The 22,537-nt window shown below is 33.4% G+C and overlaps 1 protein-coding gene across 4 annotated transcripts in view; it reads right to left on the bottom strand.

Annotated features, from left to right (window-relative positions):
• Gcn5 (Gcn5 acetyltransferase) overlaps positions 1-22,537 on the bottom strand; it is a 144,160-nt gene that overhangs the window by 53,087 nt on the left and 68,536 nt on the right. For all 4 annotated transcript variants that reach the window (XR_012468110.1, XR_012468109.1, XM_074185531.1 and 1 more), the window contains 4 exons: positions 11,232-11,536; positions 11,090-11,182; positions 10,887-11,038; positions 10,572-10,780 (listed from right to left, as the gene is read on the bottom strand). Coding sequence is in view for 2 of the 4 variants with exons in the window: in XM_074185531.1 (XP_074041632.1) it covers positions 10,572-10,780; positions 10,887-11,038; positions 11,090-11,182; positions 11,232-11,536 (759 nt within the window). In the remaining 2 variants the exon portion in view is untranslated. The remainder of the gene's footprint in view (positions 1-10,571; positions 10,781-10,886; positions 11,039-11,089; positions 11,183-11,231; positions 11,537-22,537) is intronic.

Genomic DNA, 22,537 nt, shown 5'->3' with positions numbered 1-22,537 from the left:
TCTATAAGCGATTCGCTGTGGTTAGTAACTCTAGTTGGTTCATTGATTATTTGTGATATGCCATACGTATTGAGAAGGTTTTTTAATCTAGAAACATAAAAACTATTATCAGAGTAGTTCAGATTGAAGTCGCCCACTAAAATACAATGAAATTTCGTCGAAAATAAACTATCACAGATATTTTCAAAATCCTCTAAGAATTTTGCATCAGATCCTGAGGGTGAGTGATAAAGACATCCCACTAAAATAGGGCGTTTGAGTCTAATTTTCAGAATTTTACACCAGTAATTACCTTCTAATATATATGTTTTATATACAGAGTTCACAATGTCACTTTTTATATATATTAAGACACCACCTGTATGTCGACTTTTTGAGTCACAGCGTACTATATTGTAATTAGGAATTTTCAGTTCACTTTCTTCAATATCATTGGTTATTCGGGATTCACTTAGTAATATAATTTTTGGGTTGTAGCAAACTAGACTTCCTTGTAATTGATCTTTGTTTTTAAGAAGACTTTGAATATTTAGGTATATAATGTCAGTGTTTAATTGTATATTAGAATTATTTTCTACTTTTTTGAAGGATTATTCCAAATTTTGTTGACAATCATGGGTTTGTTATTCATATATTTTATTGTTTTTGAGTTGTCACCATTTTCAATCAAGTTTTGCAATTCTGATTTCAACCTTTGATAGTACTCTCGCTGAGCTCTAGTCTGATCGCTAAATATTTTAATACTTGGGACTGTTAAGAGTTGCTTATTTTTAAGGACATATTTTGCATCGTCTGGCGATTGTAATATAACTTTGATAGGACGGGTTCTGTTTGCTAATGCTTTCCCTAATCTGAACAGTTTCAAATTATTTTTATTTACATTGAAATTTTCAAGAACTTTTTTAACAGCTTCTGTATCTTGTGAGATTCTTTCAGCCTGAGTCTTTAATTGCGATTCATTAATGTTCAACATGATGAGGTTTGATGCACGATTTTGACGCTCAAGCATTTCAGAAATCACTTCTTCTCTATCTATTTCACTAACGCTATTCAGAGGCATAGGTGGATTACACATTTTCATTTCTTCAACTTCCTTTCTCAGGTCGGAAATAGCTTTAATAAGAGCTGGAACTTGACGAAGACCGGATTTACATTCTTCACAAAGAAACTGTAGTGATCTCCTTTTCAACTGCATACATTTCAATTCGCTGGGGCATAATTCAGAGCAAGCTGAGCTGGTATGAATGGGTCTCTTACATGAGTCACATTCAAAATATGATTCATTTTCCTCAAATTCCACATTGCATTTGAAACAACTGTTTGCCATGTTCGAAGTAAAAAAGTTCAGAGAAATCACCCAAAGAAAAGAAAAAACTACAGATGAAAATAAAAACAAATAGCTGATACACAGATAAGGAGACGTTGCTTTTTGTGGACCAGGTGTTTTTGTTGATTTCTATAACTTGTCACTGGAAATTTACAATCATCTGAGCGTTATATTTACTATTCACGTAACTTTTTGAATTTATATGTAGCACAGTTACACAAAGCACAAAGAATGAAAAATCGTTTTAAAGAAAAAAACAACATGGCCACGGGCGTTAAAGAAAACAACATGGTTGCCAACGTAATAGAAAAAAATAATAGCTGCCATACAGGGTGTCTCATCGTTTAGGAAAAAACATGTACAGGGTGTACGTCGGCGTGAAAAATAATGATATAATAATAATGAATGAAAAATCGGGATTCAAGAAAAAACATGACGTCAATGTGTACAAGGTGTCTCAAAATACGTCATTTAAAAAACATGACAGTTTAACGAGGCTCCATCGTTTTGGCGTGTGATTCTTCAATGTGTACAGGGTGTCTCATTCAAGAAAGAAACATGCCAGGGGGCGATCCCAATGGAAAACGTTTGAAAATGGGGCAATGAGGGGTATTCAGCAATGACATTTCAAAATACGTCAGATACGATTTTTCGTGTTAATTGGGAAATGGAGGAGTGGGGATAAAGGAAACACGCGGGAGGATAATATTTGTCAACGCAATAGAAAAAAACATTGCTGCCATACAGGATGTCTCATCGTTTAAGAAAAAAACATGACGTCAATGTGTACAAGGTGTCTCAAAATACGTCGGCGTGACTGAATTACAAAAATAACGGTATAATAGTAATAATGAACGAAAAATAGGATTAAGGAAAAAAACATGGCCATGGGCGTTAAACAAAAAAAAATAGCTGCCATCGAAATATACAGGGTGTCTCAACTTAAGTCATTCAAGAAAAAACATGGCAGTTTAACGGGACTCTGTTGTTTCAACGTGCGATTTTTCAATGTGTACGGGGTGTCTCAAATTAAGTAATTCAAGAAAAAACATGTCAGTTCAACAGGGCCCTATTGTTTTACCGTGTGATTCTTCAATGTGTACAGGGTTCCTCATTCAAGAAAAATAAAACAAGACAGGGGGCCTATCGTTTTAACGCGCGATTTGTACAGGGTGTCTCAAAATACGCCATTTAATGGAGCTTAAGTTTAGTCATTTTCAGACCTCGTAGGGGAACCTTGTGGAATACCCAACTCGACGTAGATGTGACGTGTGTGAGAGTTATACGATGTAATATATATGTTTATATGAGGAAGAAGTGTATATGAAGTCATCGTGGAGTAGAGAAAAATCAAATACGGTGGCATATACCGAAAGGGCACTAAATAACATTTTCGTTAATAATAGTCGGATCATCACGCATAGCACATCAAATGAAAGGAAAAGAAATGTAAAATCTATCAACAGAGAAAAAACAAAGATTGTGGCCAGAAGGGCATTAAGTCACATCTTCGTTAATAATAGTAGCATCGTCACGTACAGCACACCAAATGGAAGTAGAGGAAATGCAGGGTTCATCGGCAGAGAAAAAAATAAATATTGCGGCCAGAAGGGCACTATGCCACATTTTCGTTAACAATAGTCACATCGTCACGTACAGCACGTCAAATGGGAGGAGAAGAAATGCAGAATTCATCGACAGAGAAAAAAGAAAGATTGCGGCCAGAAGGGCACTAAGTCACAGGGCCTAACGTTTCAGAGTGTGATCCCAATGAAAAAAGTATTCATATTCAAAAGTGTTGTAGAGTTAACGTTCGAAAATATGTTGTTTTACAGGCGTTTCGATCGTTTTTCGTTTTCGTGTCGGGGTCCTAACGTTTCAACTTGCGATTCCTCAATGTGTACAGGATGTTTCAAAATACGCCGTTTCAAGGAAAAACATGACCATTCAACGGAAGTATCGCATTCCAAAGTGCGATTTCAATGAGAAACGTTTTCATATTCAAAAGTGTTGTGGAGTTAACGTTTACTTAACTGGAGTTAACTATTACTGACATCTGGTAATTAGAGAAGGTAAATTATCTGAACCAGAACCGAGCCATGAATATATCCGTTCAAAATTTGTAATAAGGTTGGTTTCAGGGGTTTAATAACACCAAAATTTGTGATTAGTATTTTGCGTCCGATATACGGACGCAAAATAGTGCTTTGTTCTGTACTTAGTTATGTTATAGTTAGTTTTTGAATTATTCCCCTGCTATAAAATAAACATTGTATGTTTCTTGGAAAAATAAATCATTATTAAGGCCCAGGGTGGTATTAGCCAGAAAAGTAGTTGTTTCCCGGAAGGCATTTACCAGAACCTATTGTGTAGGTACATTAGGAGAGATGAATGTTTCAAGATTTTATTTCAAAACATTTATTTTGATATGGTTTTGAAATCGCAACCTCAAAGATCTGTGAAATGATTCAATTGTTAGTAAACCCCCAGTATATTTCAAAATGAAGAAAGAAAGCGTCTATAAAATTTTAGATAGTCTATAGACAATGTAACAAAAACATTTCATTTCATTTTATGATGTAGTACGACCGTGTATATACAGGGTCCTGCAACAGTGGCGCGGTGTTCTATATCTCTATATAGGAAGCAGATAGGAATCTAATTTTCTATAATATTACCTTATTGCTCGAGCTCGACAAAATAAAAATATTGGCGGTCACACAGGGTGTTCGATTTTTTCTGGGCGGATCCCAACTGTGTCTTTTTAAATGGCAACCTATATTTTTTATCGCTTTTTCGGTTTCTTCATAGAAAATAAAATAAACTTTATGTATATCTGCACTTCGAAAATATTGACGGTTTTCGAGATATCTAGCATGACAGGTTTTTTTTTCCAATATTCGTCACTCAGAATATTTGAAATTATAAAGTGGTGCCAAGTCCAGTTGGAATTTTTTTTCGGTCGAATATTCTACATTGGTAACTCTCTCAAACGATATATCTGAAATCAACCTGTGATATACAGGGTATGAAAAACCGCTTGCCAAATATTGTAAATGAAAATTTGCAAAATCTTCCTTATATTAAATGGAACACCCTGTATATTATTGATCCATAAGAAGCGCCAACGAAACCTCTACAAATTTCATTAAGTATTCCCTATGGCTAAGTTCAATAGTTTTTCTTAAATGAGCATTTCTTTCGAAAAATGGTCATTTTTTCAAAGCGAAATCCATTTGACGACTGATAAAAATATACGAAAGATATCTTGTTTCAATTTTGTACATTAGAAGGTGTCCAAACAAATATTTTTTAACGAAATAAATGTATGTACCTATCACTTTTTGCTAAATGGAAAATTATTTTTTCATTGGATGCAGAATTTCACTCATAAATCGTGCAATATCAAACCAAACAAGTTAAAAGAAAGAAACATTATAAATAACTATTTTTTTCATGTTATTATATTCATTCAGAGCTTGAGTTCTAGATATTCAAATTTGTCAACTGGCAAATTACAAAACTACAAAAGGGAGAGTTTAATTAAGGTTGATAATGAAACTTTTATAAAATATGTTCAACATGTCTTCCATTTTCTTGAATGCAGAGCTGAAGTCTATGTTTGAAAGACTGTTCTACCCTGCGCAAGACAGCTGGTGTAATGCTGCGAAAAGCATTCGTTATTCTAAGTCGCATATTTTCGGGAGAAGTTGGTGGCTCAACGTAAACCATATTTTTTATGTATCCCCATAAGAAAAAATCTAGTTTCGTCAAATCTGGTGATCTAGCGGGCCACCGTACAGGCCCATTCCGTCCTATCCATTTATTGGGAAATACTTCATTTAGATGATCTCTCACTTCTGCCGAATAGTGAGCAGGTGCACCATCATGTTGTAACCACATTCTATTGCGGAGGTCAAGAGGAATATCATCTAACAAACCTGGTAAATCATTTCGTAAGAAATTGAGATACATTGCACCATTCATATGTCCCTCAAAAAAGTATGGACCAATTACATATTCTCCAATGATGCCTCCCCAGACATTTATCGACCACCTATGTTGATAATCCACCTGTCTCAATAAGTGAGGATTTTCTGTCGCATAATAATGGTAATTATGTCGATTTACAAATCCATTTTTATGGAATGTCGATTCATCCGACCATAAAATATTATTGAAAAAATATTCGTTTCGACGAATTTTGTTCATGGCCCAATTGCAAAATCTCACTCTTTTCTCGAAATCAGCATACAGTAGTTCTTGATGTAACTGAACGTGGTATGGATGCAAGCGATGTTTCTTCAATACTCGTTGCACTGATCTCTCACTTATATCCACTATTTCCCCAATTTGTCGTTGACTCCTACTAGGATCTTCTTCAACAGCAAGAAGAACTTGCAATTCATCATCTTCATTAGTAGCTGGCTTGATGCGCTCATGTTTGGAATAATTAATAGATCCAGTTTCAACGAATCGTCCCAAGACCTTTCGGAAAGATCTTTCATCTGGATGCCTTCTATCTGGATACCGTTGAGAATAAATTCTACTTGCCAATAAACAATTCCTGTCTGATTCACCTAATATGAAAATCATATCAATCAAATCACTTTTTGATAACAACATTCTGATGAAATTATACCGACAGTTCAACTTCACGATTGACTAAAAATTTCAATATTCATTTGCAGCCAAATATTTTGTTCTGTCATTTGCCAGACTATTTGATTTCCAATAAATATTTCATTCGCTGAAAGGTTGTTTTAGACCGAAATTTGGAAAGGGTATTTTTGTATATTCTTATCAGTCGTCAAATGGATTTCGCTTTGAAAAAATGACCATTTTTCGAAAGAAATGCTCATTTAAGAAAAACTATTGAACTTAGCCATAGGGAATACTTAATGAAATTTGTAGAGGTTTCGTTGGCGCTTCTTATGGATCAATAATATACAGGGTGTTCCATTTAATATAAGGAAGATTTTGCAAATTTTCATTTACAATATTTGGCAAGCGGTTTTTCATACCCTGTATATCACAGGTCGATTTCAGATATATCGTTTGAGAGAGTTACTAATGTAGAATATTCGACCAAAAAAAAATTCCAACTGGACTTGGCACCACTTTATAATTTCAAATATTCTGAGTGACGAATATTGGAAAAAAAAACTTGTCATGCTAGATATCTCGAAAACCGTCAATATTTTTGAAGTGCAGATATACATAAAGTTTATTTTATTTTCTATGAAGAAACCGATAAAGCGATAAAAAATATAGGTTGCCATTTAAAAAGACACAGTTGGGATCCGCCCAGAAAAAATCGAACACCCTGTGTGACCGCCAATATTTTTATTTTGTCGAGCTCGATCAATAAGGTAATATTATAGAAAATTAGATTCCTATCTGCTTCCTATATAGAGATATGGAACACCGCGCCACTGTTGCAGGACCCTGTATATATGCCAGGAAGTAAAACGAGTTCTCCTATCTTTGCCGGAATCGGCAATTCAATAAAATGAAACCGCATTCACAAAATTTATTTGTGAGATATTGTATGTTTTCTAAATAATTCATTTGTCTTTTATGACAGTTCATGTCATTCCACATTTTGGAACTTCAAAAAAAAAGTCTGTTCCTTCTTTTTTGGTTTTGGATCGGACACAGGAAGAACATCAGGATTCCTGAGTTGAAAATTGACTTATCTCAAAGGAGGTAATGAATTTTCTACTGTCGTAGGATTTATGTTGGATTTACTCAAAATTTTCTTCTGATTGAAGTCTACTTTGTTCAAGCACTTAGACATCTCAAAGGCCACACTCCATCCCAGGTATGAATACCTAGCTAGCAAGTAATTTTACTAAATTTCAATTGTAGTAGTTTAGTGTGTTTTTTAGTGTGTTTAGTGTGTTTGTATTGGAATGTCAAAGCCTTTCCTTAGCTACCTTTGAACAATTGTTAACTGGGTGTCACACCAATAGGTGGTTCCACTTATGTTTCGCTTGCATTTACGCAGCTATTTTCATCAAGTACTTTCTTGGTTTTTTCTCATTTTGTCTTCAATCGAGGACCGCCTGCCCGGTACTGACGATGCCCAATAGGCTGAAACAGCTGTATACCGGTGGCTCTTAAATTGAAATCAATATGGGAATGATTAAAGAATACTCTTATCTATTTATATATATATATATATATATATATATATACACAGTGTGACCCATTTAAGATGGAAGCACCCTTATAAAACTTGCTTTTTTTAACCGATTGGAATGATTTTTTTTTGTTAGGTAGATATTCAAAAAGTCTATTAGGACACCAAATATCATGAATAAATCTCAATTTCCAGGGCCAACTAATCTTATTTTTCAAGGTCAAAAATCTAAAAAAATTACTAGCGATTTTTTTAGAAAAACTCTGACTACACCACTGGATTTGTGACATTTTCAAATGGGTAACATGTAAATTACGTTGAAATGCGTCAATCAATAAAAAAGTTATAAAGGAATGAAATTTGAAAAATATGCCGTTTAATCAACCCACCAATTCATGTTCAGGAATTTTATGAAAATTCTGTATACTCCACTGGATTCAGGATGTCTTGAAATATTACTGATCACAGTTTCATCGAAATCTGTTCGGTAATAAAAAAGTTATAAAGGAATAAAATTTGAAAAATATGTTGTTCAATGGAATTTTAGCAACGTTCTTACTACACCACTGGATTAGGGGCAATATTCAACAAAATATTATTTATTCAAATAAAATTCATGAAACGTTTATGGGAGAATCAATTTCCTTTCATAATGTATGTCGAACCATATCAATCAATCAGTTTATCACAACAAACTTTAGTGTCAATAATTTCAAATGAATCTACAAAAAACTAACTGTAAGTACATTTTTCTAATTGCTACAAACTAGCGGAAAACAATCTTTTATTCACAATCAATGTAAAAATAGAAACCAAGAAGATACCGAATTGAAAAATAAATGAGTGCAATTCATATTCTGGTGGCCTCCACCAAACTTCCATCCAATTCAATGTATTTATCATATCGCTTACGAATATTTTTTAAAGTATTCCTCAATTGTTGTGGAGTAATTGCATCCCAAGCTTGCTGAATTCTGGTGCACAGTTCCACTCGATTCCTTGGTCGTGATTTGTAAACCTTTTGTGTAACATAACCCCAAAGGAAAAAATCGAGTGAAGTAAGGTCAGGCGATCTTGGTGGCCATCCAATTAATGTACTCCCCTTCCTATCCAACGATTAGGGTAATTTTGATTCAGCCAACTCTTCACAATTCCCGCATTATGTATGGAACAACCATCTAACTGAAAATATAAATTTCTTGTTTCTGCAAGGGGAAGTTCATCTATTGCGTCCGAAAATTCATTCCTTAAAAATTGTAGGAAAATTGCGCCATTCATGTTGCCGTCGAAAAAGAATGGTCCAATTATCCTTTCATTCAGTATTCCACACCAAACGTTCACTTTTTCTGAATACTGCCTTTTACAGTTTATCACCCAGTTAGGATTTTCAGTGGCCCAATAGCGAATATTTTGTGATGAAACCACTCCATTTGTTGTGAAACTAGCTTCATCACTAAATAAAATTTTCTTTAAAAATTGCCTGTCATTAAGATACTCTCCCTGGGCCCATAAGCAGAATTCCAATCGTTTTTCTTGATCACCTAGTTCCAGAGTATGTAAAAACTTTGGTTTAAATGGCCTCAATTTATTTTTCTTCAGACATCGCCTAACATTCTCCCTAGGTAAGTTTAAATCTAAGCTGGCATCCCTCAAACTACTATTTGGATTATTTCTGAAGTAATCTAATATAGTCTGGTTATTTTCGTTCCTTCTTCGTATATTGTTCTTTAAAATATATGTGGTTACTGCTCCAGTCCGATTGAAAACTTGGTTTATTTTATGTACCGTGCTGTTACTTATGGCTGGACGATTTGGGTGTCTTTCATTGAATATTCTAGTTACTTCTCTTTCACCGAAAAGACGTATAATTTCGATTTTTTCTTGAATTGACAATTGAGCCATTATCTGTTTTTATTTTGAAACACAAATTATTCAGTTCACTAATGGTGCGTAACAAAATGACAATTTAACAAAATGACAATTCATGCGCAAATAAATAGATGAGAAACTGTAAGTCACAGCTACCTTGTTTATTTCATTAATGCATTCTGAATAACAGGCAGTTAAAATTGCAAATCTCATTTTTTGCTATTCAACAAAAGGAAGAAATCACAGCTGATGTTACCTACTGGAATGATAATAATTATTATCCATTGCATATTTTTTTCGTTATAATTTCTATTGGGAGTACATTAGACTTGTCTTATATTGTTGAAATTGTTTTCATGAAGATTAACCAGGAGTTCTCTCCTGATTGTACTTGTTTATGTATCCACTCCACTTCGAGAAATACCTATGAACTATTTTTACCATCATGATTTTCAGATGTTATAATTGTAATCACCCCAATAATTTTTTCAATAATCAACAGTGGTGTAGTAAGAACGTTGTTAAAATTTCATTTTACAACATATTTTTCAAATTTCATTCCCTTATAACTTTTTTATTACTGAACAGATTTCGATGAAACTGTGACCAGTGATATTTCAAGACATCCTGAATCCAGTGGTGTATTCAGAATTTTCATAAAATTCCTGAACATGAATTGGTGGGTTGATTAAACGGCATATTTTTCAAATTTCATTCCTTTATAACTTTTTTATTGATTGACGCATTTCAATTAATTTACATGTTACCCATTTGAAAATGTCTCAAATCCAGTGGTGTAGTCAGAGTTTTTCTAAAAAAATCGCTAGTAATTTTTTTAGATTTTTGACCTTGAAAAATAAGATTAGTTGGCCCTGGAAATTGAGATTTATTCATGACATTTGGTGTCCTAATAGACTTTTTGAATATCTACCTAACAAAAAAAAACATTCCAATCGGTTGAAAAATGTAAGTTTTATAAGGGTGCTTCCATCTTAAATGGGTCACACGGTATATATATATATATATATATATATATATATATATATATATATATATATATATATATATATATATATATATATATATACTATATATATAAAGTAGTGCAATTAAATATTAAATATTATTCACAAACTACTAAAAGTTCTCTATTGAAAACAATATTATCAAAGTCGATTTGACTATTGTTCGAAAGATTTAATATTATTTTTGATTTTGATAAATACTCACGGATCAAATAATAACTGTGTGATATACTCTATTGGCATCCTTGGTAGTTGATGGGAAAACACACTCTGCAATCCGATGAGCCACAGCATTGTTTGTTTGGTCACTGGTTCCGTGAGACTATTGCCAACAACATGAAGCTGAATTATGTTCCGTTTTTCTTCTAGTTTAGGAGCTTCGTCGGTTGCTGGTGCATTTTCTGAAAACACCATCTGAAAAATATTAATATATTTACTGTACATGGCAACTTCAAACCACAGCCGAAATCTTGAATTATATTTTTTTAAAGAAATTTATTTTTAAAAAATAATTACTCACATCTGGCCCAGTCATATAATTGGGATCATCAATTATTGATATAATTTGAGACACTGTGTCTTGAGGGAGATCCTCAAATTGTTCATCTTGGACAAATTTCCTTTTTTTAGTTTCTCGCAATGGTGTATCTGAGCTGCTGCGAACAATTTTACCTGTAAAAATGGTACTTCCAAAAAACTATATTCTTTATAGGCAGTTCTTACCTGAGCTAAGAGTTGAAGTTGAGAAACCTTCCCTATCTGTATGGCCTAAAGTAACTCTCTCGAATTCACACTTTTTTGGAGTAACAGGAGCAGCTAAAAAACACTCATGTGATAAGAATATTATTTGGCTTGGTAAACTTACTTTTCAATCTAGCATCCAATAACGACTGGAAATGTAATGACTGAGATTTAAATTCTGGATCCCAAATTGGGGAGTTAGAGGCAAAAATTTCCTCATCCAACTGATTCAAAAATGGGGGAAAATTAGTCAACAACATGACTCGTCTATCCTGGGGCATGGTTTCCCTTTCTCTATGAAACTGATCCATTATTTGTTTTCGAATATATTTGAAGATCGCCCTTAGAAGGGTTCTACCAAAAACCATGGTCGTGTCAAAGTGCTGTAGAGAATCACAGAAAGTTGGTACATAGCAGAACACAAGCCACCTGGAAAATTATTAGTTCACTGTAATAGTATGCAGTAATAAAATAATACATTTCTTATGTGTATGCATATTTTTTATATTTTCTGTAGGACGTACCTGATCAAATTTTCTTATGACAGATATTTTCGAATATAACAAAAATTGTAATTTGAGGTTGATAAAATTCATTAATTCATTCATAAAAAAATCGGAAAAAACAAAAAATTGCTTGAAGTTATTTCCTACTGTGGAAAGTGCTATAGTTCGTTCAGTAATGTCTGAGAGTAAAAAAAGATCTCAAGCAAATAGCACTGCAATTCACACACGAACTCATTGAGATATGTCTACCCTCTATATCCCTTGAGGACGCCGCTAACGAGCCATTAAAATAGGGATATGCGACAAAGAACGCGAAAACACCGACAAAGAATGCGAAAATACTGTCAAAAGAACCGCTCGATGTTTTTTCTGATATTACGTTCAATTAATAGGCGGACTGGGGGTATTAATATAAATTTTCCATTCATATATTCTGGTATGATGAGAAGATAATTAAAATATGGTGAAAACAAATTTTGTTTAAATATTTTATTTTGGGAAGGACAATTTATATTTGAAATAGTTTTTTATTATTTTGAATTGTTACCTTCAACAGATCTATAAAATAATTAGAATATTAAATTTACGAATAGATATAAATGTAGAAGGGCAAAAAGTTACTGAATTTGATAAATTAGCTTTCTGGAAAAAAATCAAATTTGTCATTAACTTGAATTCAAAATTTTTTGCATATTATTGTATCATCTGGTGGCGTTTTAAAGAGTATTCATTTTCTTTATCCAGCCTATTTAAATCAAAACATTATAATTTGTCGTCTTTGTCGTCTTTTGATATAAATAAATTTGATATTATTATCACTGACACTTACAATATCAAATTGATCGTTGGTATGATAATGAAGATGGATAAAGTATTCGAAACATCAATAGATAAGTATACAAATAGAATAGATTTCCGCGGTTACAAATTTGAACATCTTATTTCGAATTGAACCGCGTTCAAATCAAATAGTATATATGTTGTGTGCAGCGTTGAAGAAAAAAAAAACATGGATGCTATCTATAATAATGAAATAAAAACATGGCGGCGGATATTACAGGGTGCGTCCAAATACATCATTTAAGAGAAAAACATTACGTCAATGTGTACAAGGTGTGACAAAATACATCATTTGAGAAAAAAACAGGGCATTTCAACGGAGTCTCTAACGTTTTAACGTGCGATACAACATGCTACAAGGATGATGATGGTGACCAATATATGAATCAACAAAGTTTCAACGATTAATCGAAAAATGAGCACTTCCGGTTCATAGAAATTGAGATAGAAGAAAACTAATGATATCTATAATAAAATTGCCATTTCCGGTCGTTCGATTTTTATAATTTCGACATCAATGGATTCGTCTCGATGCCAAGATATATCTAGGAAAAACCACCAACTCAAGGAGAACACATACCAAAAACTAAACAAAAAACTGAACACATCAATACAGAAACAAGATAAGGACACAACAACGATGAGAAAACGCCACACATTCCATCCGAGTATCATCAACTTAACGAACGTACATTTCAACGACATAGAAATACAAACACTTGAACTAGGTTCAAAATTCAGTCCATACCAGAAAATCACGCCACAAACAATTGAGAACCTAATTGTTGACACAGACATGGCTTTGAACCAAGTAGAAGCATCAAAAGTAGACGAAATCAGATCAGAAGCAATCAACACGCTGAAACAAATAATCAAAAAACCAGAAAAGACTCCGGAGAAACCAGCAATCACGAAGCCATCAAATCAATAAAAAAGAAGTTGATCTTCAACAACCTCACAGCAGTTAAAGGCGACAAAAGTGACGCCACAGTTATTATTGGAATGAAAGTGTACAAATATATAACGGAAAACGATTTTAGCACGATGAATCACGATCCAACCACAAAATATGAAAGACAAATTATTAGCCTAATAAAATCCAACAAACAGATCTTTAACAACAAAGCATTGAACAGATACACAGTCAACAACCTAAAAGATACATAAGGAAAATAAACCTATAAGACCGGTTATCAATTTCACCAAAGCACCTTCATACAAAATTTCAAAAATCATAGCCGACGAACTGAAAAACAAAATCAACAGGAACAACGACCACCGCATCAAAAATTCAATGGAACTCACAGACAGAATCTCTACGACAAATGTCAGCCCGAACACTAAACTGTTCTCGTTCGACATAAAAAACATGTACTCCAACATACCAGTCAACGAAAGTATAAACATCATATCTGAGAAACTAAAACATCAAAACATAAACAAACCCTACATTAACCAACTGGAACACAGTCTAAATACAATACTTAATCAAAATTATTTCGAATCTGAAGGGAAAATTTATAAACAAACAGATGGACTAGCGATGGGATCCCCATCCCCAGCAGTCTCAATAATTTTTATATAAATGGTTTTATAATATCCCTTACGCTCCGTTCGCTCACAATTGTACAGGCATTATTCATATGTACTAAAAGGGTCAAAATAACATTCGACTCGGTTGAAAACCAGCCACTATGATTGTACGTGTTCCAGTTTCCCGCATTTGGCGGGATTTTCCCTTTCAGTTGGTGTCAACATAGTTTTTACGTGGGTGTTGCAGACATTTCCAGCAGAAGAATGTTTCCTGGCAGTAAGTATATCAATAACATCAACTACATATGATGTTTTGAAGGACTATTTCAATGAACTGAAAGATGAAATCATGTTTCAATGTGTTGCTATCAGTGTCTGGGTCAATTTGTTTTGTTAGGGTTAGATTTTTCGACATATTTGTATGCCATCACAAGAGTGCACTTCTACAAGTGTATTGATTTCAATTAGAACTTTCGAGTGTATTTGAAAAGAACACTGAATCGCATTACGTTCATTTTTCTTTTTTCAGATAAAATGATCCCGAAAAAATCTTTGATTTATTGCATGAGATAGGATCTGATCTAGAAATCGATTCAGATGGAGAGAAGAGTGGGAAGCAACAAAACATGAACAAACTGAACGAGCAGAAGGAATGGATGTGGAACAGGAGAAAGAATCCTCGGATGAGGATCAAGAATACGATGATAAGGATTATATTCCTATGAGCCACTTTTTGCTCAGGCAAAAATCATCTCAATTCCTCTCAAAATCATTTCCAGATGATAAAATAGAAGAAGATTACACTGTTAACATTTTATCGCCCATAGAGTATTTGGAAAAATATTTGCCAGAACAATTTTATGAAATTGGGGCTTTTAATACTGCTCTTTACTATTTACAACACAACAGAGAACTGAAGCCAATGGTCACCCCCGAAGAAATGAAAATATTCTTTGGAATGCATGCACTGGAGTACTAAGTTCAAATTTTCAATAATTGCTAATGCTATGACAAGGGATAAGTTTTATTTGCTAAGGATCCATTTTCATGTTATCGATTCATTGGGTTTCACAGAGGAACAAAGGAAGAAAAATAAATTATGGAAAGTACAGCCAATGCTCGATTTTGTCAGAAATCGGTGTCGGTAAATAACGCGTAGGGAAAATAGTTGTTTCTCAATCGATGAGCAAATGATTCCATTCACAGGAAGATGCAGTGTACGGCAGTATGTGAAAAATAAACCTAGACCTGTTGGTCTAAAGAATTTTGTTATGACCACTCCCGACGGGATCGTTATTGGATTTTGAAATTTACCAAGGGGAAACTACACCTTTTCCAAATAAGACATTGGGGTTGGGACCCGTTGTTGTTTTGCGATTAGTAGAAACATTACCAAAAGGTAGTTCTGTGTTTTTTGATCGCTATTTCACTACCATTCCACTACTGGAAGCGTTGTCAGACTCAGGATTAGATGGAATAGGTACACTTAACTCAAACCGATTCAAAGGCCACAAATTTACACCAGACAAATCCCTAAAGCGTGGTGAATGTGAAGAAGTATCACGAAGTGATAAAAAAATATGTCACGAAATGAAAAGACAATAAGACTGTTCTATGGCTTCAACTGCTTTTGGCGTCGGAACAGAGCTTCAGGTGTAGAGATGGGATGGAAAGTTGAAAAAACATGTCAATGTTTCCTGTCCTACGGTAGTATGCGCCTACAATAAAAAAATGGGAGGAGTTGATTTGTGTGATCAAATGATTGAATGTTATCGCACATTTTTCAAAACACGCAAATGGACACTAAAAATCATATTGCATTTATTTGATCATTCTATAGTCAATAGCTGGATGGAATACAGGAAAAGCAAGCGAAAAAATGCAACGGAAGTAATGGACCTTCTCACTTTCAGATTGAATATTGCTGAATATTTGTTGTGTGGGACAAGAAAACGATCAGCGGTGAAAAATATTGTTGAGAATTCCCAGGAACAAACTGCATCGGCAAATAAACCAGCTCCTATGCCAACAAATGACAAACGGTTCGATGGTTTCGACTACTGGCCTATCAATGGCTCTCTGAAAGCACCTTGGACATGGAAACTAGAGAGTTGTGATAGCCGTTCAAGGATGCGATGTCAAAAGTGCAATGTATACCTCTGCCTTAACAATAAGCAGAGTTGTTTTTTGATTTTTCATAACAAATGCAAATAAATACCGATTTTCCATTGTTCATTTCTTTTTTCTGTCAGAGTTGAATTGTATTTCACTCCCAGGTAAGACACTTGTGAGGGTCCTGAAATTCACATGAATAGATCCTGAATAGATCCTTTGATGTCACTTTGAGCCACACCAGCTAGATACGGTTCAATTATTTCTTTTCAAAAACTCTCGGGAATGTAAGGGCTATACTACCAAAATGAATAAAATGCATGCTACATACCTATGCTTTTCATTTTCATGTTCTCCAGTGAAAATTGTGAGGTTAGAATACCCACATCCCCCTCCTATCTTCAATAATAACAAAGTTAGCCTTCTATGTATTGTATTTTACACTTCTGAAAATGCATAAATATTTTTCTTGGCGTCGAGACGAATCCATTGATGTCGGAATTATCAAAATCAGACGACCGGAAATGGCCATTTTATTGTAGATTTGGACTCTCCTCGATATGGACAATCCGAATTCATCATTAGTTTTCTTCTGTCTCAAAATCTATAAACCGGAAGTGCTCATTTTTCGATGAATCGTAAAGATCCGAAACTTTGTTGATTCATAAATTGGCCACAATCATCGACGATAAATGGTGGTGTCCTTCTGACATGTTGGACAGCACGTTAAAACGTTAGGGTCCTTGTTGAGCTGCCCTCTTTTTTTCTCAAATTATATATTTTGTCACACCTTGTACATATTGACGTAACATTTTTTCTCTCAAATGATGTATATTGACGCACCCTGTAATGTCCGCCGCCATGTTTTTTTTTCATCCAATTTTGTATTCATCATTATTATTTTACCATTATTTTTATAGTTAGCACCCATATTTTTTCCTTCAACGCTGCACACAACATGTATACCATTTGATTGGTGAGTTTTGAAACAATACCCTGTATACGTTATGATTTTTCGACAAGCGCAGCCATGTTTTTTTTTAACGCAGGCAGTCATGATTTTTTTCTTTAAGGCTACAAACCCTGTATACCATTTGATTAATGTGTTTGGAAACAACACCCTGTATACCCAATATCAGTGTTCTCATATCATTCTAAGCGCACTAGAATCGTTGTGTATTTCATCAGTTCGGACTTCCATTGTCCATTATATATATATATATATATATATATATATATATATATATATATATATATATATATATATATAAATAAAAACTATTGGATAGTGGGGTATTGCAGCAAGTAAATGAGTACTCTTTTGAGTTAGTCCAAGCTTTCGGAAAATTTTATTTCCATCATCAGGGAAACTACAATAATATAAGTTTTAAGGTAAAATCAAAAATATTAATTGTTCATGACTTACATCTTATGTGAGGATGGTTACATTGATGTTAAAGAAAAAATGTTGATACATTGGAGAAGATGAAACTTGATACACAATTCTAAATGCTTGAGATTATTTTTTATAAAATATTGTTATTCGTCAGACCGTTATTCATACCATGCGTGCAGGATTCAAATGAACGAGTCTGAGAATAGAACGTTAAAATGCCAGAGTGACATCTGTCAATTGATAAAACTTATATGCTCTCACTACGAGTACCAAGTGTACTCTAGTGTATAATGTAAAATTTATGTTTGGTAAAATTATTATGAAAGATTAAATTTAAGATATATTATACAATGGAATTGTTTAAATTGATATTGTTTTTGTAAAAGCTTTTATCTAGAGTCAATAAGTAGGAATAAATTTCACTCAAGTGATTAATGTCTGTTTTTTTATTCATACAATTGTTATTTCCAAAAATGTAAGACATTTCTAGAAAGGACCTCTTAACTGAGGTTGATTCAGTGGCTAATACTTTCATTGCGTTATAATTCATAAGGTGGTCCAAATTATTCACATGGTCTGCTAAAGAGCATCTTTCTGGATGTAATCTACAGTCACTTTTGTGCGAAGTAATTCTAGCACCTAATGATCGTGAAGTTTGGCCAATATATATCCTGTCACATGATTGACACGGAATAATATACACAACATTCACTTGGTTTATTAGAGGGACCTTGTCCTTGACTTTGCTATGGATTGATTTAATGGTAAGTACCGTTTTATTGGCTATTTTAATGTTAGGTAAATTTTGAAAAATCCTAGATAGTTTGGGAGTGATCTCCTTGATAAAAGGTAAGGATGTAAAAATGAATTGGGTTGGAGCATCACTAGTTATATTGTCATTGACAGGGAGGGTTAAATTGGAAGTTAAATTATAGTTTTCCAGAGATGTTGGTGTACTGAACAAAATATTATTTATCAAACGGATTGGATAAGAATTTTCTATGAAAAGATTAGCAAGAATTTTAAGATTTTTACTATGGAAGCTTATGTCAGAGATTTTTAGCACTCTATTTTTCAGTTGCTTGACCAAGTTCACTTTCATCGAATGTTTATGATACGATAGGTAGTTCATGTATATACCTGAGCTGCAAGGTTTTCTGTACCAGTCAATTAAGACTTTGTTATCTGTTGTTCTGATGAACTTTGTATCCAGGAATGGTACTGACTGCAAGTTATCTTCTGTTTCTATCGTAAACTGAATGTATGGGTCGTAACTGTTGAGAGTGTCAAGAATCTCATTGATGCCATCATGAGGCAATGAAACTATGATATCATCTACATATTTTTTCAAAAAATGAGGTTTAAAGGATAATACTGGTAATAATGTGTCCAATACATCATCCATCACATATGTTGCTAATATTGGAGAAATAGATGCTCCCATGGGAGTTCCAAAGGTTTGCTTATAAAATTTGTTATTGAAGGAAAAGTATGTGCTGTTAAAAAGGAAGGTTAATAATTTGGAAAAGGTTTCTTCATCAATGTTACAATGATTACTTATGTTGCTCCAATTCTTATGGATTGATCTCAGACATGCTTCTAAATAGACGTTACTAAATAAGGAGACTACATCCAGACTAGCTATGATATAGTTTGGAGGTAAAGTAGTGTTATTAAATTTTTCTGTTACTTCAAATGAATCTTTTATATAGTAGTCATTGTCATATTCATATGCTTTGGTCAAAATACTAGTTAAAAGGGAGGCTAGAGCCTCAGTAGGCGCACCTATAGAGGCTACAATAGGTCTCACCGATAGTGTAGGTTTATGTATTTTGGGTAAAGCATAGAACCTCGGAGCGATACCATTATAGCAAGTAAGTTTCTTTTTTGTTATTTCATCAATATAGTTACTATTTTTAAGTTCTTTAATGAAGGTATTACACTTTCTTTGAATGGAGGTTGTTGGATCTTTATTTAATTCTGTATATGATGTATTATTTAGGATGATCTCATTTGACAAATTTATATACTGTTCTTTTTCCATAACCACTGTGATATTGCCTTTGTCTGAAGAAGTTAAGATTAAATTTGGGTTTTCTTTCAAAAATTTTTTTGACTTTAATAATAAATTTCGAAACACTGTTGTATGGTGAGATGTGTTATGGATATGATTGGTAATAACGTTGGAAGCCCTTGCCATAGTGATATTTCTCTGAGACTGGTCTAGGATATTCGATGTAATATAATCTACATCAGCCAAAATCCTCTTGATAGAAATGTCCTTACCTACTAATGGTTCAATACTAAATTTGGGGCCTAATGCCAGAAACTTTGATACCTCATCAGGGATGGGTATGTTCGAAATGTTCTTAATCCATTTAGGATTTGATTTTAATTTTAAATCTAAATTTGTTTGTTTTAAACTATTAATTTTATTGATATTCTTTAATTTGACTCTATGGAAAATTTTGTTATATGCTTTAAGTTGTCTGCTCATGAAATTTTGAAAAATTAATTCACCTGTTTGTGATATTATATTACTCTTTAGTGACTCCAGAAGCTTTTCCAATTTTTGTATCAATTTATGATTTGACGAAATTTCTATATTCAAAAGTTTTATTCCTAACCTGTAATTTTGTTCTTTGAAGTTGGTGTACACTTCTTGTCTTTGTAAGAGGGATTCTATCGGTCTGGTAGTATTCGTGATGTGATTCGGGAGAATATTGAATTTTCTGCACTGTAATAGGAAACTTTTTCTATTAATCTCTTTGGCTAGTTTCATTTTAGTTTTGGACCATAGTTTCACGATAAATTGATTTGAAATCCCTGAAAAAAATTAAAAGATTAACCGAAAATAACAATTTTATTAAAACAAAAAACTGAAATTACAGAGAAATAACAAGCAACAACCAAAAAATTGAAATATTAATAAAAGCTGAAAATTAAAAAATAAAAATATCGTCGTAGTAGTATCCACAATCGTCTTCAGGTGTTATCACCCGAAGACGATTGTGGATACTAACAATCGAAACGTCGTGACGTAACTTGGTTTGAAATCTTTTAATTTTTTATTTTTCATGTTTTGGTAATAATAATTTTTCATTTTCATTTTTTTTTATTTTCAGCTTTTATTAATATTTCAATTTTTTTGGTTATTGTTGTTTTTTTGGCATATTATTTCTTTTTAATTTCAGTTTTTGTTTTAATTAAATTGTTATTTTCGGTTAATCTTTCTAATTTTTTTCAGGGATTTCCAATCAATTTATATTATATTAGACAATGGAAGTCCGAACTGATGAAATACACCAAAAAACATTGTCAACCATCTTCAAATAAAGAATCGTTATCTCTCAAACATCGATAACGCCACCGCTAACCGAGCCATACACATGAACAAACACTGATAAGCCACTTCCCTTCCTCCAAAACCGGCTTTGCTCATCTACTTAAATTGCTCTCGGACAAGTTGACAAAAAAATCTTTGAAATGTTATTATACAGGGTCCAAAACATACACCACACCACACACACCAGAACTGCAACACTCTTCTCGACGCTCTGACTTTTTTACCAGCAAAGTTGGTGTCATAAGGAGATGAGCTAGAGTGAATCTAGTATATTCTCTGAGACAAGTCTAGTCTTTTGATGACACCAACTCGGTTGGTGAGAAGCGTTCATGAGGAGAATTGCATTTTTGGTGTGTGGGATCAGTGATTGTTTTGGATTTATTTTGGGTCAGAGATTCGTTTCAATTTTACAACTTTGTTGATTATATTTTTGGTAACTCTGGAAAATACTGGATGATAACTAAATCATTGTACAATTCAGTTGTTTGAGAGATAAAAAATTTGGGAAATCGAACGAAAGTATGGTTCATTGAAAGTAATATTCCAATGAAATATTTGAAAATCTATACTGGTTTAACCAGAAATGAAACCAAGTTTAAAATTTTTGAATAGAACCCTGTATATTTTTGAAACCATTTGGTAGAATTTTTTTTCAATGATATAACCCTATCCTTTCAAAATTCAATATGGCGGCGCTATGACATTATCTATGAAAGTATTGTCAAACAACTTTATGTAGTCAGAAACAAAAGACAAAGTATTTAATTTTTCACTTTCACATTTACTTTTTTTTATATAATTTTTTTTTTGTTCTACGCCGCCATTTTGAATAGAACTGGCCGCTTGTGATATATTGTTAGAAAAAGAATAATTGTATGTCCTATCAAATGGTATGAAAAAATATACAGGGTTATCTTTGAAATTTTCGACTTGGGTTTATTTTTGGTTGAGCCGGTATTTATTTTGAATTGTATCATCATTAGACATATCGATTTCAGTGAACAATACCTTTGTTTCGAATATCAAATTTCTTACCTCATAAACAACTAAATGGCACCATGTAAAATAAGTTCGTTGTCACTCTATAACATTTTTCTTATTAAACGTTATTATTATGCCTGAAAAAGTTGGTTGGGTAACAAGATCAATTTTTTCATAAAAAACAATTGTTTTCTTGCCGACGTTTCGAATTTAATCAAATTACTCTTCAGGGGTCGAAAAGTAGTTTTTTCGTGTTGATAATATTACTATTTTAAAAACCATCAGACAAATTACATACATATTTAAAAAAAATTAAAAACATTGCAACAACCAAATTTCCGAGACAACACCAACACAAAACGACATGAAACAAACGTTTGGAACACTTGGAACACTGTTCCGTACCAGAAAACTGTACACACCTCAGCAACTTTCGATGCTTTATAAAGCACTGTTTTCATGTATGGCCATCCGCCTAACTGGAGACGCGAACTTCACGTGCAACCTTGATAGCCTGAAACATCGAAGAAGGGTTGGAGATTTGTCTCTCTTCTATAGATACTTTCACGGGAAGTGTTCAAGTGACTTGGCACATTTGATTCCACCAAGAGCGGTACATATCAGAAATACGCGACAGGGTGTGGCTGCTCATCGTTTTGAGGTTCAACTCAGTACACCTCGAACTTTACTATTTAAGAACTCTTTTATCTGGAGAA

The sequence above is a fragment of the Leptinotarsa decemlineata genome, unplaced genomic scaffold, assembly GCF_025532065.1.
Source record: "Leptinotarsa decemlineata unplaced genomic scaffold, Ldec_3_MD MMD2_tig00026375_RagTag_RagTag, whole genome shotgun sequence".
NCBI lineage: Eukaryota > Metazoa > Arthropoda > Insecta > Coleoptera > Chrysomelidae > Leptinotarsa > Leptinotarsa decemlineata.
The sequence above is the reverse complement of the archived record's forward strand: the minus strand, read 5'-3'. Positions and strand labels throughout refer to the sequence as shown.